The 18145-nt window shown below is 48.5% G+C and overlaps 1 protein-coding gene across 6 annotated transcripts in view; it reads right to left on the reverse strand.

Annotated features, from left to right (window-relative positions):
• Positions 1 to 1850: 1850 nt before the first annotated feature.
• Positions 1851 to 18145, reverse strand: part of nhsa (Nance-Horan syndrome a (congenital cataracts and dental anomalies)) — a 52675-nt gene continuing 36380 nt past the window's right edge. For 2 of the 6 annotated variants that reach the window (XM_028962231.1, XM_028962235.1), the window contains exons 2-10: positions 12346 to 12498; positions 11331 to 11458; positions 10649 to 10708; positions 8697 to 8892; positions 8059 to 8106; positions 7005 to 7136; positions 4131 to 6854; positions 3907 to 4027; positions 1851 to 3830 (exon numbers count right to left, since the gene is read on the reverse strand). In XM_028962231.1, coding sequence (XP_028818064.1) covers positions 3212 to 3830; positions 3907 to 4027; positions 4131 to 6854; positions 7005 to 7136; positions 8059 to 8106; positions 8697 to 8892; positions 10649 to 10708; positions 11331 to 11458; positions 12346 to 12498 — 4181 coding nt within the window. In that variant the 3' untranslated portion in view covers positions 1851 to 3211. Of the gene's footprint in view, positions 3831 to 3906; positions 4028 to 4130; positions 6855 to 7004; positions 7137 to 8058; positions 8107 to 8696; positions 8893 to 10648; positions 10709 to 10971; positions 11023 to 11330; positions 11459 to 12345; positions 12499 to 18145 lie in introns of all 6 variants that reach the window. The other 4 variants (XM_028962233.1, XM_028962236.1, XM_028962232.1 and 1 more) reach the window with 3 other exon arrangements.

The raw sequence follows: 18145 nt of genomic DNA on the forward strand, positions 1-18145 counted from the left end.
GTTTGGGGTTGAGAGAGATTTCAATCCTACAATAATCCCAAAGTCTCCACAAAGTCCTTTGGTCCATGAGCATTCATGATCAAATGGAACATGACATGGATTTCACTTGAAAAGGTCAGTGTCATGGAGTTAAAGGTCAGACCTCAATCCAACTGTTCATCAAATGAATAAAAAACACAAACGACTGCACCCAGCTGGACGTTGGAGTTGGAGAAATAATAGATTTCTGAACACTGTAAAATACACAAATTGACCATGAAGCATGTATATATTTTTAAAGCAGTCACATTTATTGGCCTCTTCTATGCACATTTACTAAGCAGCCAGTTGGCAAAGATTTACAATGGGATTTTCACAAAGTTTACTAAAAAATAAATACAAGACTTAAAAGTGTTGCACAGCTCAAAAATATACAAAGGCTTGGAATTAAATGTAAACTTTAAAAACGTTTTACAAAAGAAACATATTTGCAACAATTAAAAAAGGTATCCTATTTACACATTTGTACAAAAGATACAAAAACCGATGCAAATCGAACTTTCTGCATGGATGAGACTCACCTAGTACCGAGACGCTAATGTAAACCCCTTTAAGGAGGCGGGCTGTAAAGATTTCTGCTCATTTCTGTGATGAATCACGTAACCCTTCAACTGCACGTTTCTGCTGCACGTATCGTAGACCTTTGGTAAAAACTAAAAATCCTACAGCGGTTACTTTAGGTACAACAACAGGTGAAATGATTAATTCTCACACCCACATTTTCAGTGCAAAAGTCTCAGTGGGACAGTTGGAATGAAGCTGTATCCTGTAGGCGACCTCAGCTGATATGTGTTCAGAATTCGCGTTGTCGGCATACGGCTACATCATGACTGTACGGATAGTCGAGGCCTGGTCTGCCATGAGAATTCTGTGCACGAGCTCAAAACCAGTTTCTGTATTCAATAAAGCTTTTTTTCCCCTTTCTTTCTTTTATTAAAAAAATCTTTAAAGCGCAAAATTCATAATTTTCTAAATAAATAAATCTATTCAAATTTAGTTCATTGCTGCATCAGAATGATTTTAAAAAGCAGGTTTGGGTGTCCGTCTTGGTGAATTTTGGTACTTACACACTTCAGGGATTCATCCAATTGTCTGTTATTACAATGACAGCAAATGCCTTCCTGAACAGGCCTTCCTCTCTCCCTCAGACGTGACCCGATCCCGGTTTACCATAGAAAACTCTCCTGTAAGACTGTACGTTTTCCCATCCCGGCACTTCCCGCTGCCCTCTCAACGTGTCCTTCCCACACACCCACACACACCCCCAACTGGGTAGCTCTGTACACGGTCCCCCGTGCTTCTCATGACCCCACGGATGTGGTCTCCTCTGAGTTTCCCCAGCGCTCCACCTACTGACCAGAGTAACGATTGTCAATGAAGAAAATCTAACACAAATACACTTCCATCTCTTGCTTAATTCTCGCTTCACAGATTTATTTCAGTTTCAAAACGTGTTTAAAATGGTCCTTTTATTGCATGCTCGTTATGAAATAACAAATGGGAGAAAATTTTAACACACCTCATCCCATGCTGGTCTTCCGCTTCTTCTGTTCTTTTTTTGTTTTTTTCACAAAACCTCAAAAAAATCAATATACAGGGTGGGCCATTTATATGGATACACCTTAATAAAATGGGAATGGTTGGTGACATTTTATAAATAACTCAAGAACAAAGTTATGTTAAAACCATTGCACACCATTGTTTTTTTTTGTGAAATTACCAATACATTTGATGTGTCACATGACCCTCTTCCTATTGAAAAAACAAAAGTTGGATCCAAGATGGCCGACTTCAAAATGGCCACTATGGTCACCACCCATCTTGAAAAGTTTGCCCCCTCACATATACTAATGTGCCACAAACAGGACGTTAATATCACCAACATTCCCATTTTATTAAGGTGCATCCATATAAATGGCCCACCCTGTATATCGCAAAGGAGTCACAGATCAGTCTGTCCACAAACTACGTTCCTTTTTGTTAGGTGACACACATCTATGCTAAAACCGAACGGGTGGAGAAGATAATGTGGAAAAACAGCCCGGGATATGAAATTTTCCATTAAAATAGAAGAGTTTATTTGCTACGTAGCCTGTCTCCTGAGGTTTGTGTCAGAGACACCTATCTGTGTGCTTGTCTAAATACTCAAAGACCAGAACCGCTGGGTGTCTTCGCCACGAGTCATAAACACAGACATGTCATTAAAAACATGTGTATATATATATATATATACGCATATATATATTTTCTCTGTCTTAATATAGATATGTATCTCTCTTTTTTACTTTTTTACAATTTTCCTATAAAATCCTATCAAGTGGTGTTCTGAAAGAAATGAACGAAGTGCAAAGGTGTGGCAGGTCTCAAATACACCTACCCAGCAAAAAAAAAAAATAGTCCAGCTAAAGGTGTTCAGGAACCAATGCTAAAGCTGTTACGCTCTTACAGGATTTACAGGATTTTATTGCTGGCGAATGTATTCCGTTCATCTTTGAGTGAACTATACAAAGTCTCCAGTCTAAAAAAATAGCATTTAGACCAAAAGAAAATCCTTAGAGCATCAGCGTGGTCAGAGACCCAATACACACAAGGCCACAGTTAGATTGTCCCAAGTGTGCCTCTCATTGACAGGGTTGGCGGTAAAATATGACAGTATTCTTTCCCTTCTTGTGACTCTGGACCCTTGATTTTCACAGTTATTTCCTGTACATGTACAGTACATGACATGTTTGTGTCCATGTATTAAGAAGCACAAAAATTAAACGAAACTCTGAACCGCTAAAACAAACGATTGCGCTGATGTCGTGAATCTACGGAATGGTGGCCAGTGTTTGCATACTACATGGCATAATTTCATTTGTCTGTCACCACCTCATCGTCCAGCTTGAAAAAATATATAAAATGATTTCATAATTTAGCCGGGACAAACAGAACCTAAAACATCCACTAATAAAAAGGGACAATGGAACTTTCTAAAACACCAAATACTATAGGTCTGGTCTTTCAGGACTTGAGTTATACTTCTTGCATGATGGGAAACAGGGCCAAACTCACATAGGATTTTTAATATATTTTTTTTCCTCTTTACTTTGAGGCTATGGCACTTTGCACTGACACAAGTTTTCCGCTCATCGGTCAGCGCCTTACAGTGTGAAAGCAGAAGACGCGCTCTCTAGGACGAGCGATCATCGTGAGGACTACCGTCCGAGTTCTCCGTCTCCCCTTCTGATATGGCCTGCATGGGCGCGGTGTAGAGCCGGCTGCGGGTGCTGTAGCGGCTGCTGTTGGCCACCGGTGGCGCCCTGGAGCGGCCCTGGCGCGCGGACGCTGTGCTGGGGAAGGCTTTGCCGGTGAAGCCCTCCACGTTGGCTTTGGGGAATGGACTGGAAATCTGCTCGGGTGGCTCTGGCGAGAGCTGATACTGTTGGGGGGACAGCGGCTCCTCTGGCTGTGTCAGCCACTCTGTGACACAGTCACCTGGGGATTTGGGAGCTACTGGGCTCTTCAAGATCTCAGTGGCTGACATTCTGTAGCTGGAGTCAGAACGACTGCCTTTCTTCAACAGGAGCAACTTGAACTCCTCATTGGAGGTGCTGGACTTCTTGGCGCTCCTGTAGATGGGGCCGGGAGCTCTCTGCATGTTTGTTGGGGTGGTGGGTGTTGTTGGGGCAACAGGGGTGGTTGGGGGGGTCAGGGTGTTGCTGGAAGGGAAATTGGACGAGGCGGCAGCCGAGCAGTTTCGTACACACGAGTCACCCGAGTCTTTCCTCCCCAGCACTTTCCTTTTGGACCTAAAAGGACAACACACGTTAGTACAGGAGCTCCGCATGCAACACTGGCATTGAGGGCAGAAGGTCAAACTCTAACCTGTGAATCATGGCAAAGAGGTCCTCTGTGGTGCGGGACTTGGTAGGAGACAGGAAAACCTCATCCTCTGTCTTAGACTCATCGGTGAGAGGAGACAGCATGACATCACTGGGGGTGGAGTCTGAAAGGAGGTTGGAGTGAACAGGAGAACACTGGATGCATGAGAATCTTGTGGCAGTGGGAGGTTAAAAGGCCTCCTAATGGAAGGCCGGTCTGAAAATTACCTTTGCTGAAGTAGTCCTCGGTGTCTGGGGTCGATCCATCTTCTCCGATGTCCAGTGAGGCACTTCTGGTTGAAAAACCTGATGTCTCATTCCCCTCCGGGCTACTGGCATGGCTGGATGTGCAAGTCTCTGATTGGTGCATGACGTCAGGCACTTGGTTGAGACTCTGAGACTGCTGAGCTGTGGATGAGCCTGTGAAGGACAAGAGACCCGCGTTGGTTCCATCACAATGTTGGCTGTGATCAGACTCCAAGCTTGCAGGCCACAGTTCTTCTTGTCTTTGTTCCCCAAGGCCAGCAGTACTGTCAGTGGCAACATTAACTTCATTAACTTCATCATCGAGGTCCACCTGGGCTGGTAAGCCAGGCTTGTTCCAGAGAGACACTGGGGCCAGCCTGTCCTGCTGGAATCTGCTACTGCTATGGTCTGCTTCACAGTGGTCCTGAACAGGGGGTTCCAGGGGTCTGTAAGGTGGGGGTTTTCTCAGCTCAAAAAGCTTGGTGTTGGCTGGTGGTGTGATGAAGGTCACAGTGGGACATTTGGGACGGGTGGCATTGTGAGCGTTGGGTCGCTCGACAGAGCGCAGCTGGACCGATTGGAGCACCGTCGGGGTGATGGCTGTGGTAGCACCAAAGGCCTCTGCTCTGGTGGATGTTCCTGCTGGAATCTTCTGCTTATTCTGGTGGAGTCTGTGCACTGGATTCCTGCGGGCCGAAGGCTTGTCAACACCGTGAAGAGCACTTAGGTCAAGGTGGGTTGGAGGTATGACAGGGAGCTCTAGTTCCCTCTTGGAAGAACGTTGCTGGAGGGAGGAGAGGGAGGACTTTCGTTCTGGGACTTTGGGCTTCCTCTTGCCACTGGTTGGGGACAAGGGACTTGGGAAGAAAGCTGAGGGGAATGAGGACGTTGGCGTTTCAGACTGGCTAGAGTAGCCACTGGATGGAGAAGCCAATCCCACAAACTTTTCAGGAGATGGCAGCTTGAATTCGTTTTCCCCCGATGGCAGTGATGGAGTGGTGGCCCGTGATGCTGACTGGGACGTCTGTGATTCAGAGCTCTCTTGAGACTTAATGCACTCGATGACCGTTGTACCTGTAGCAGTGCTGGAGTTGGACAATGACCTGTATGGGTCATTGGACTTCAAGTCATTGAGGAGCCAGAGGTCTGCATAGTCAGACTGCACAGCACCTTCATCCTTGAAGGAGTGTGTCTCGGTGAAACCAAATAAGGAATCATCTGGTGCGCTGCTGGCATTCTCAGCCCTCCAGGCCTCAAGGGACTCCTCACCTTCTAGCTGACTGGAGGAGCCGGCCAAGTCCAGCTGCAGCTTCCTCTCTCTGGAAGACACTGGCAGGTGCTGGACACCTGTTATCTTTGGTTCATTCCAGCCTCCACTGATCTTCTTCAAGGACGAGCTACGCTTTGGTGGTGCTGGCTTCACCTTTGGTTTCCTCAGGGAGTGATACTGGCTCCCAAGTGTTTCATGGCCCCTGTAGGTGGCCTGACGCTGTTCGTGAGCTGCATAGTTATACGTGAAGCTTTTGCTACCTTTTAGACCACAGTCAAAGTGCATGGAGGTGTAGTAGCCTTCCGTGTCAACAGAGTAGTGCGAAATGGTGTCGGCCTTCTCCGATGGCGGCTTATCCATGTAGCTCTCGTAGGTGGTGATGCTGGCAAAGCTCTGGCACTCCAAGCTGCCCTCATCATCCCTGGAGAGGTCAGGGCTGATGTCCGGAAGGCAGGATTGGTCATGGTGGTGCGTGTAGTTCCACTCTCCCTCACTTGCCATGCTGACGCCCACGTCCTCCAGCAAGTCAGGTGCTGTTGAGGTGAAGGAGCCTGTCCGATGGCCCCGGAGGCCCTGAGACCGGTCCGCCTGATACGGATCCAGGATAAAGGTGGTGGCATCGTCACCGGAGTGTGGGGCAGCGTTGAGTGACAGCTCGGAGTCACAGTGCGAGGAACCGGTGAGTGGAGGCGATGCCGCAGGGGGGATGGTCTCTGATGTTTGTGATGGACAGGTTGAGCTGCTTCCACTCCAGTTGCCACTGGAGGACTGGTGGTCCTCTTTGTGGTCCATATGGCTGGTCAGAACCCCAGCGTTAGACACAGAGTGGATGGGGCTGCTGAACGTGTCTGAGCTGGAGGAGATCTCACAGCTGCCCATGTCAGACTTCTGCGGCAGTCGTGACCGTCCCCTCTGCAGCCAGTCATGCTCCGGGCTCTCTGGATGTTGCCGGAGATGGAGCTCGGGCACGGCCTGATCATCCGTGCTCTCCCCTTCATCCTTTAGGATGTGAACCCCAGGTCCCGACAAGAAGTCCTCGACCTCAAAAGGGGAAAGCTCTTCCTCCTCCTCGTCCTCCTCTGCATCGTCCTCATCGCTGTCCTCATGGCCCTCGTCCAAAAGGCGTCCCCCCTCGCGGGGGAGGCTCCGGGAGCGCAGGCGCGAGCCCGCCGAGGCCGAGAACATTGAGTCGCCGCTGTCGGGCAGGGCGGAGATGTTGCCCGCGGAGTGAGAGAGCGACACGGCGACGGCCTGCCCCCACTGGGACCGGATCCGGCGGCGCGAGGGCGCGGCCACGGCGATCAGGAAGTCCTCCGTCTGGCAGCCGGAGTCCTTCGTTTTGAGGCGGGCGGTGAGGGCGAGTTCTTCCCGGCAGGCCTCGGGGCCGACGTGCACAATCACAGTCCGCTCTCTGGCAACAGGAGATTCGTCTGAGTCTGTTCCAAAAAAACAATTCGAATGAATTATTACCCTAAATACGTGGCCACGTTTGCTCCATCTTTCACAAAAGTTAGACTTTTGAGTCACAAATAAAAGTCTTTGAAAGCCTGAGCGTGTTGCACAGAGCTGTGAATGGACGGCGGTACCTAGGTCCTGCTGCACGCGCCGGGGAATGCCGGAGATGGTCTTCCGTCTCCGCAGCTTCCTCCTCCGCTGGAGCACCGACTGCGAGTGGACGAGGGAGCAGCGCACACTGGCGTCTCTGTCGAAACTGGCCCCTGTAATGGACACTGGGCATGTGAGGGCCTGTTGTGTGCCAGGGACTCTCACGCTCGTGCCCCATATGCTAATTACGTCGCGCCCCGTCTCCCGGCGCAGGAGAGCTCGCGGAGAAGCAGCCTCGACGGGCTGCCAATCCTTTTTTTAAGCGCTGCCGCTCCACCTTAAGAGCATGCACACGGAGACAGACGTCTACAAACACCAACCGCGGGCTGGGGCGGAGCAACACACCGTACGGAGTGCAACGTCCATGCATGTCGACAGATACGAATGTAGGACACACACAGAAATAACACTGGGACAAAAGAATGGAGGTTCGTTTACCAAAGACACCAGCCTTTCCCTTTCCTCGAGCTTCTGCTGTTTGCCCCCCTCATCACACTTCATGACTCTCATGTGATTGCAGACTCGGCTTTCAGCGGCGCGGCAATTACGGCACTCTGCTTACAATGTGCAGTGTCTGTCAAACGATTCAGCCCCGGCGAAGCCCAATTGCCCTCGACTAGACGCAATGGAGGGTAAGTACATTTTGGAGGCGGGCTTGTTTTATCATTCTAATGCGGCTAATTGGCATGCGCGGTGTGCCGCCTTCCCTCCTCTGAAATTCTTGGCGCAAATAAACTCTCCAAACAAGCAGAAAGTCAGTGGTCCCTGAACTACCACGATTCCGTCTGGCAATAATGAGCGTGATTTATGTATGCATGGGTATAATGCTACAAGCAGGACATGATGGGTCATTAGCATGACATGCGTCAGATGCTTTTTCTGCAGACATAATGAAGCATTTCAGCAGCGCTCTGTCCCCCGTTTACTGCGTGGGGACTGCGGGGACGCCAAGCGTCTCTCTGCTGCTCAATGCTGACACGGGGAGGTATGGAGACATTAAAGGGCACGGTGAATGGACAGGTAAAGATGGCTCACTGAGGAAGGCCGATATCGCTGGGGGGGAGGCAGTGACGGAGACCTCCTCTGAAAATAACACACAGCAGATTCAGCACAGTCACAGGGACGGCCTGATCATCAGACACTCGACAGGAGAACTCTTGTCCAGAGCTGCTTCCGTCAGCTAATTCCAGACTTATATCCCCTGGAGCAACACTGGGTAAGAGTTTATTCATGTAGATCAGCTGGTTAACCGCTAGCCTACTACTCAAGATATCCAATGGGGATAAAATTCAATAAATTCACCATTAAAGCCATTACTAGAATAGCAGCGAACAGATAATAATGATTATCAAATTGGAATTAGTTTGATTGGGAAAAAAAACTAATAGACAAAGCCGTGATCTGAAAAAGCTTTAAACGACCAAGCCTGATCACTATACAGTGTCATATAAGGAACTGTGAACATGCAAATGAGGTCAAAGTTACAAAATTACTAAACTAACACATCTTATATTGCCCCCTAGTGGCCAGTTGAAATATTGGCTTTCTAATTTAAATGATTTTTAATTTAACAAATGTAAATTATTTAAATACATTTTTAACTAGCTCTTTAAATAAACAACCTGACCACTCAATATTATTTTCGTCTGGAGGAGGCGGGGCTGCACACTTACCCGTGACATTGATGGGGACTACGCATGAAGTGATCACTCGGGACTCGCTCTTCATCCTCTCCTCGGGCGTGGGCAGTGGCAGGGCGCACGACCAGTTGGTCTGCTTGTCCAGTGTGGTGGGCACATTAGGGACGGGGCACCGGGGCCGATGGCTGAGAGCCACGCCCTCTGCGTCGGGGTCAGCAGGCGCAGTGGCCTGGAAAGGAGACGGAGAACGGCGTGGTCAGGTCACGCTGGGGTTAGAGGGAAGGGGTTTCCCACACGCCCCTTAGGCTTTTTTTTTGTCTGAAGCATTGTTTAAATGATGCATCACATCTTGACCGACATTTATACTGATTGTTTCATTAATTTAATCTCAAAAGGATGATAGGTGAAAAATAGAAAGCATGCTCATGCTGAAGTCATGTGACGTGGTCAGAACAGCAATGAGTACATGGACAAGCGGAGAGAAATGAGAGGCACATGCTGTAGATGTAACAACAAGATAAGATAACAAGATAACGTCTCTCCAGCACCCTCCATTCTGCAGTGGGACCCCTGAAATCCTCCCGTGTGACAGGTGCCACTCCAAAGCGGAAGAATGCAAACACTGGCTTACCTTGCTGAGTGTGCATAGAGTTGTGTGTGTGTGTGTGTGTCTGGGACTTTGGCACTGGGCCCCACCCCCCTGAAGAAGGGGGTCCTGATTTAGAGCTGCTACTCTAGCCTTTGTGCTCGCCCTCCTAGCGGCCAATGAGAGCCTCAGAATAAACAGTGGCCACAAAAGCAGTCTGTCACCACAGAAACGACCTGCCCACCTCCCCCCAACACCAAAATGAGGGAAAATGTGGAGGAGGAGGACAAAATCACTTTTCTAAACCTTAAAGGCCACTCTGCTTTAATAGAGAGAAGTGCGTGAGAAAGAGGGTGAGAGAAGAGAGAGGAGAAGGGTGGAGGAGGATGGAGACGGGTGGAGAGGGCAGCTCCGGATTTAGTTTATGGCCTCGGTCCAAGGGCTGCTTTCTTTAGAAAGAGGAGAGGAACCTCGGGGTGAAGTGTAAAAGAATGTCATTCATGAAGTCCGGAGAGGGAGAAGCCAATGAGCGGCACAGCTGCACGCTCTTCCAACGTCAAAACTCAAAGTACGTGGAGAAACCTCCACCAGCTGCACCATCACGGTGAAGATCTGAATTGCATGGATAGTGTTCAGCCGCTCAAAGTCTAGGAACATAGAACTGGAAGTGCGACTAGGAGTGAAATTGTTTCCAGTTCCCGTTAAACCACAAATTACATCATCAGACTGCACCTGATAGACTCCGCCCACTTCCATGGGCCTGTCCTAGGTTTAGTAATGGCCATTGCTGTGTGGGTTTGTGTTGAAGGGTTAGACTGGGATTAATTCAGCAGAGAAGGGAGATGATAGACTCCGCCCACTTCCATGGGCTTGTCCTAGGTTTAGTAATGGCCGTTGCTGTGTGGGTTTGTGTTGAAGGGTTAGACTGGGATTAATTCAGCAGAGAAGGGAGATGTTAGACTCCGCCCACTTCAGATGATAGACCCCGCCCACTTCCATGGGCCTGTAGTTATGGCCGTTGCTGTGTGGGTTTGTGTTGAAATGTTAGACTCTTATTAATTCATCAGAGAAGGGAGATGATAGACTCCGCCCACTTCAGATGATAGACTCCGCCCACTTCCATGGGCCTGTAGTTATGGCCGTTGCTGTGTGGGTTTGTGTTGAAGGGTTAGACTCTTATTAATTCATCAGAGAAGGGAGATGATAGACTCCGCCCACTTCCATGGGCCTGTCCTAGGTTTAGTAATGGCCGTTGCTGTGTGGGTTTGTGTTGAAGGGTTAGACTGGGATTAATTCAGCAGAGAAGGGAGATTAGAAGTGAGAGAAGAGCGGTTAGAATTCAGATGCGGGCAGACGGCTGCCGGCACCCACGGCAAGGAATGGGCGGGGCAGACGGTACCTTTCTCCACGGAGAGAAGTGGCAACATTCGGTGGGAGAGGGGGACCGGCTACTCTCAAACTACAAGAGCCAAAAACACAAGGGTGGAGACGGTGAAGCACACAGTCAGACAAGTCACGGGAGAAGAGGGTTAATGTCTGGTGAAGATCTCCCGCTGGTCCTGGAATAGAAGAGAAATAAACTCGACTGATCTGCAGAGACGTTCTCCTGGACCATCCAGGCTTCCCAGCGAAATCGCTGACATGACATGTTAATGGTGACGCGGTTATGAAGAGGAAGTGAAAATGATGCCGAGATGGACATGGCCGCCGCCTGCTCTTTACCTGTCTCTGGAGGGGCTCGGCGTCTGCCTCGCAAACGTCGCCCTCAGGCAGCTTCCGGGGGGAAACAGAGTTATGGTCAACACAGCGTCTAATACGCAGCTTCTGGAGGGACGCGTACAGTACAGCATAAGATTATAAAAATATGGGGGGACACGGCAGACGCCCAGAATGTAAATAAACCAATGAGACGAGAGGTCTTTACCTGTCTCATCTTTAATCAAAACTGCAACTGAAATTGCATGTCACTGCAAACAATTTACTTAAAAAGTAGTAAATATGAGTGCAAAAAATGAAGTGTTGCATGTGGATGGACCTTCTGCCACCCAGCAGACGAGTGACGCGAGTAAACAGGGTCTCACCGTTCTCAGATGCCTCGCCTCTCGTCTCCCGGCGCCGTGCGGTGATGGGCATGCTGGCATAGAGGGCGCCGCTGATATGGAGACCGTCGCCCCGCCGTCCCTGCCGCTGGACGGCTGCTGCTGTTCGTCTGTGGGCGAGCGTGCGGAGAATTACGCAACACGACGGAAAACAGAATCTTTTTTTTTTATAAGTGATAATGTGAAGTGAAAGCACACGGTGCACACAGTGAAATTTGTCCTCTGCATTTAGCCCGTCACCCTGAGTGAGCAGTGGGCAGCCAGGGAGCAGTGTGTGGGGACGGCACTTTGCTCAGCGGCACCTTGGCGGATCTGGATTCGAACCGGCAACCTTCTGATTACGAGGCCGCCTCCTTAATGGTTAGGCCACCGCTGCCACCATCTACCAATTCATCAGTTCATCTGCCTCTGATAACCTCTGTTTTAAATACCTTTGGTTTTTGTCAGAGTTATACGTCGTTCTAACACTTATTAAATAACTGGAGAAGAAAGACACGAAGCAATTGAGTCCGTTTTACTTGCAAGGAGAGCAATCAGAGACGCACATTACAGCATGCCTCCAACAGCTCTGGCGTCCTGTTAACAACGACAATTATCAATAAAAAGAAAAACTGAGCAGATTAATTAAGAACCCTCGGCTGGCTGAGTGACAAAAGAAATGACCATTCGGTGTCAGTTTTAACTCTCCACCTCTAGAGGTCGCTGTTTAACCATGTTAGTACAAAAACGACGTGCTGGCTCACGAAGGGGACATTTCCCAGAAACGCCTAAGCAGTGATGGGGGGAAAATGAGCAAAAACAAGATAAAAGATTTCGAATGGCCAGGGCTCGCTCGCTTCCTGAATGAAATGAGATCCCGCGGCCGCTCGGACGGCCAAGCGGCTACACCAAAACGCACAAACGCAGGCCAAAATGCACAATTCCAGACAAAATAAAGCAAACACGAGACAGAGAGAGACAGAGAGAGACAGAGAGAGAGCGAGCAGGCGCCGCTGACCTCGGAGCCGCGCCCGCAGGCTCTGCTTGGCGTGACGATGGAGCTCCTCCACGCACGGTGGTCGGGTGGAGGGGTGGAAAACGTTGCGATGCTGGTGCCATGGGGCCTGGTAGTGGGACGCCAACTTGCTCTCCACGTCCAGATTAGACACGGCTGTAAGAGAGGGGAGAAATATTCCAAAATAAATCATTTACATCATTTACAATATATTACAATATATTATGATACATTAACATGGCTGTTGGCTCCCACATGTTCTGCGTGGCAGGCTGTGTTTCTGCGTCCCTGTCTCTTTTAGGTTTACTACCAGCCCCACCTACCCTCTGACTACTGGTCACCACCGCCTGTATAAAGTTATTTCAGACAGGGTCTGCTAGGCCCCAACTCCTTCAGGGGGTCCCAGGGTCCACTGAGATCTCATTCGTGTGGTGATTTTATCACAGTAAATAAAAGCACGGTTCGAGTGTTTGGTTTAGTTGTGTGTGTATCAGCGGACCTCCTCGTCTCCACACCCTTGTCGCATTTCTTAAACCCTGAAGAACCTGACACTCCCCAAAGAACCAGAAGATGACTGGACCGCGAGCTGGACAGGGGAAATCGGCCGTAAAAAAGTGTCGACAGGGTACAGGAATAAAGGACTGGAGGTAGTTCTGACCATTCTGAATCCTGCAGGTGCATCATGGGTAACAGACCACCGCCGAGTCACAACAATGCTTCATATACAGTAAAAACCTACTGAAAATAACTTTCCCAATTATTTCTAAAAGTTAAATGTCACAAGCGCCTTGTCGGCACCAACTGCTTCTGTGTGTCCAGTGTGAAAACAGGCCTGTTTGGTGGTTCCAGACCCTGGAACCACCATGGTTCTAATGAAGTCACCAACACGGGTCACCACCACTAAGGCAGGAAGCTAATTACCCTGAAGTTGAATATATGCTGGAAGGGTGGCAGAAGCCCGCCGGGGATCTACAGGCTCTTGCCGGAATGCCGACGGTTTGATATCTACAAGTGCAGCAATGACGTGTGTCCTGTGCATGACGAATGACCCTGAGCGGCCATCATCAGTTCTGGACTCGCTGACGGGACACCCACAGGAGGGCTGGAATTCTTCTCATGGTGACTTTCTTTACCTCCTTTATCATCTACACCTCACCGTTAACACCACCCGGAAAGCCTTTCCTCTCCACTGACTCCGGCTTTGAAAGCATAACCACGTTGTTATCTGATTGGCCGGTTTGATGGACTGAACCCCGTAAAAAAAAAAAAAAAAAAGAAAGAAAACGGGGGGCTAATGGCTCATCAGATAACACAACATTAGCAAGACAATGTGCAGCTTTAGATGCTGAGAGACAATGGGGCGTCACGCAAGGCGACACCTGCACTGCAGATCACCTGGGTGAAGCTCCTCCCCCTCCTCACCCATACGGCAGAGCAGATCGTTCAAACGCGAAGTTCTTGATGAATTCTTCTGTTCATATTTATTCGTGGCAGGACCGACGTTGTGAGTGTAGTCTGTATAACAGGCTGGAACATGTGTTGCGTCTTTACACGCGTCCGGGCGCGGACAGATTTTTCTGTCTTATGGCTTAGTCTTGAAGACCCGAGGCTTTGCACAACACACAGCGCCTGCTCTGCACAGACACAGCTCGAACGTGAATAAATAAAGCCGCAGCCGGCACCCCCACTATCGCGACGCCCCGGTCATTAATGCTCGGAAGTATTAAGGCGGACAAATCTGGGTCAGGAATTCAGTGGAGCGCTTGAAGGCTGATCTTCTCAATGCTGCACTACAATCCATCTTATTTCACAAAAAAAAAAAAAAAAACAGCTCATACTTGTACTACACCATTATATCTGACCCTGGCCTGACCCCCGACCACTGGGGGTGTTTTCCAGATTATTATATAGAGAAACAAAGGAGCTTTCATCTCGGACTCTTTTAAGCACGCACCGAACATCATTTCTAGCTGGTGCACCAGCCAAGGATGCTGAGGAACCAAGGATGGATCCTCATCCATCAGCTTCATGAAGCTGACGAAAACCAGTAACCTGGTCATTTCATTTAACATTTATTCAAGTTCCAGAAATAAAAACAGTACTAAAAACAGTATAACAACCCTCATTCCATCACACTTTGAGCATGAACGAGCCTGATATCTCGATTTCCATCAGAATTTGTTTCTGCACCTCCACTCACTGAAAAAAAATATGCAAAAAAATCTAAATTCAAATTTTATTTGTCACATAAACAGTCATACACGGTATGATATGCTGTGAAATGCTTTTTTGACTGTTACTGAACACAGTATTGCAAATATTGCAAGTATACAATGAGCCAATATGCAAATAACCAAATATTAAACTTTTATGTCTTTAACATAAAGTATGTGTAATAGGAAGGGTGAAGGTGTGCAAATGAGTGAAGTCAAAGTATAAAGTGAAAAGTAAAAAAAAAAAAAAGTCTAGAGTGATTGAAAGTGAAAGTGCTGGAGTGTACTGGAGTTCACTGGAGATCTATGAAGTGTTGAAAGTGAAGTGATTGTCATTGTGACACATGGCACAGCACACGGTGCACACAACGAAATGTGTCCTCTGCTTGTAACCCATCACCCTGAGTGAGCAGTGGGCAGCCATGACAGGTGTGTGGGGACGGTGTTTTGCTCAGTTGCACCTCAGTGGCACCTTAGTGGATCGGGATTCACCACTGCCCCCTTAAGCAAAGAATTACGTCCAGACAAAATATGTATTAAAAAATAACTATAAATACCCCCTGAAGGCAATATGTGTCTGCAAACCAACTCATGTCATAATCATCCAAGAGTAACAACAACATTTATTTCTTAAATAGCCCATAATCACATATAGTATGTATGTCTCAATAGGCTTTAATAGGCCTTATAGATGACACCCCCACACTAGCCTAGTGGGTAACACACTCGTCTATGAACCAGAAGTCCCAGGTTCAAATCCCACTTACTACCACTGTGTCCCTGAGTAAGACACTTAAACCTAAATTGCTCCAGGAGGGACTGTCCCTGTAACAACTGATTGTAAGTCGCTCTGGATAAGGGCGTCTGATAAATGCTGTAAATGTAAATGACCCACACGTGATCTTCCCAGGTGTTCTTCAGATACTGTGTTCCTAAGAATGGAAAGAGGCGGTCAGCAGTAGATGGAGAGCTAATGCAGGTTCTTCAAGCAGAAGCCTTTTATTTCCACCGGTAATTCCCTCCTTCTCCTCCTTCCTAGATCAGGATACGGGACCTGCATCCTCGCTTCCTCCTGCTGAGATCTTTGGCGGCTCCTGGAAGGCATTAAACGCTTCTGCCACCCATGTTACTTCCTGTAGGCAATCCAACAATTCTGTTCTACCTACAGACACCTGCATTCTACAACACACCAACGCAACCTCTGGAACCTCTGGAAGTTCTGCACAATGCACCTTTGTGTTGGCAGCCTGAGCCTCAGAAATTCGGCCTGCTGCTGGAGATGATGGAGCAGATGGAGCATCCGTCACCGAACCACTACGCCCTGGGAACAGAGTCAAGGAGCCTTCAATAGTGCCACCCCAACAGACACTGGGACAGGAACACCTGATGAGAACCTCCCCCCAGGAAAACCTGCTACTTCATCCAGAGCGGTTCAGGAAGGCAAGATGAGCAGCAACAGCCTCCCATCATGCAGCAGAAGGCCAGGAAGATTATATAGGATTTTTGTCTGGCCCATAATTTCCCCTAAAATCACCTCTAAAGGGGAGGTGAAATTTTTACTTTTTTTTTTTAACATCTGAAGAACGTGTAGAACAGTCCTTCACCCAGTCTCCTCCATTGTGAGGGAGGTGAAGTACAAGTGGGGGTGACAATAGAGTGAGACCAGGGACCCAGATTTGGCCCCTGATCCTGTTTTCATTTCGGCTTGAGAGATTTGACTGCAGATACTGACAGTCCCAGGGGCTCATGGGAGAAGGTGCTGGCGTATTCAGGGGCTGCCTCTTTTCTCAAAGCTCAAAGGAATGTCAGAGCAAGACAGAGAGAGAGAGAGAGAGAGAGAACGCTGAAGTGAACACTTCCGACAGCTTCTAATCATTTCTCCACGCATGAAAAAGGAGCCTGGAGCAGACACGAGGACCACGTGAGAACGTTTCTCCCCGCTGGTGATTAGCAGGAAGGTCTCATTAGAAGTGTTAACGGTGTAAACCTCTCACCTCTACCCTCCTGAGCTCCCAAAGGTGCTTACAGACAGTTAGCTGCACCAGCACCATCTCCGAGTCTCCCTTCCCTCAAGGGCCTGGTTTTTAGGTCAGACCCGCCTTTGTGTTGTTGTCTTTTCCTGGATGGACGGCACGCCGCTTCACACTGGGGGAGGGGGGACCACGGTGGGCTGGGAGACGCTGGTCTGCGTGTCTTTTGCCCACTTAAGGGGTCTCCTGCTGGGAGGTGAACTGTTGGCCCGGCAGAGCGCCGCTGGCCTTCGGGCAGAAGCGAGCTGAGCTCAGCTCCAGCCCCGCTGTCCCATGTCTGTGGCCGGGCGGCCTACAGCACTGAGGGGTTATAAAGCACAACAAGCCTGGGACTGAACCCCGAAATAAATTCAGAAATAGGAATAACCTCTCACAAAGCACTTGTTGTCACCACCCTGTCACATGGCATCTTCTGCTGCACATCTGGACAGTGTTCCTTTCATCCTTTAAACTCGCTTGTGTACTGCAACAGCCTCGCTCAGCACAAGTCATGGATTTGACGATCGATGGTGCTTGGGGTGGGGCTGAAGAAAAACAGTCACTTTCACTCTCCTGACACATCTCATTGATCTCCACATGGGTTTTAAGAGAGCAAGAGCTGGAGCTGCATCACTACCAACAGAGCTTAAAGTCGACGAAAAATGCTCAGTCAAAGTAAAGAATCCACTCTAGTGTTTATACAGATATTCCATAATCTCATGAGCAATGATGGCAGACCCTTCCCAGATCAGCTCGGTCTTAACACAAACTAAATGAGAGGAGATTAGATTGGAGATCATCTTCCTGATAAACCAACTCTCCCCTTGGAAACATGACCTCTTCCTATCGCTTTACCTGAATGGCCTGATGGTCCCCAAAGAAAGTAGAGCGCAGTTACACAAAACCATTTCCACCCCGAAAAACTCTTAACCACACAACTCTACCAAAGATACAGTATCAAACCCACCGGCCAACCCCCAACAGGCACGGTCCATGAAACTGCCCCCCTTAAACACACAACTCAACAGCACAATCTCATAGACCACCAGCCATCCACAATTAGCACAGTTACATTACAACACTTACATTATAAATACGGTACAGAAGATCAAGGTGCACAGTTACAGTTCCAAACCACACAGCTAAACCATCTCCACACAATACCCCCCCACCTCCAAGAATAAAAAACCCTAAACACACAACTCTACCAACAGCACAGTCTCATACCTCACCAGCCATCCACAATTAGCACAGTTACATTACAACACTTACATTATAAATACGGTACAGAAGATCAAGGTGCACAGTTACAGTTCCAAACCACACAGCTAAACCATCACAGCTAAACCAAAAAAAAAAAAAAAAAATCTCCACCCAATACCCCCCCCCCCCCACCTCCAAGAATAAAAACCCTAAACACACAACTCTACCAACAGCACAGTCTCATACCTCACCAGCCATCCACAATTAGCACAGTTACATTACAACACTTACATTATAAATACGGTACAGAAGATCAAGGTGCACAGTTACAGTTCCAAACCACACAGCTAAACCATCACAGCTAAACCAAAAAAAAAA

The sequence above is a fragment of the Denticeps clupeoides genome, chromosome 19 (assembly GCF_900700375.1).
Source record: "Denticeps clupeoides chromosome 19, fDenClu1.1, whole genome shotgun sequence".
NCBI lineage: Eukaryota > Metazoa > Chordata > Actinopteri > Clupeiformes > Denticipitidae > Denticeps > Denticeps clupeoides.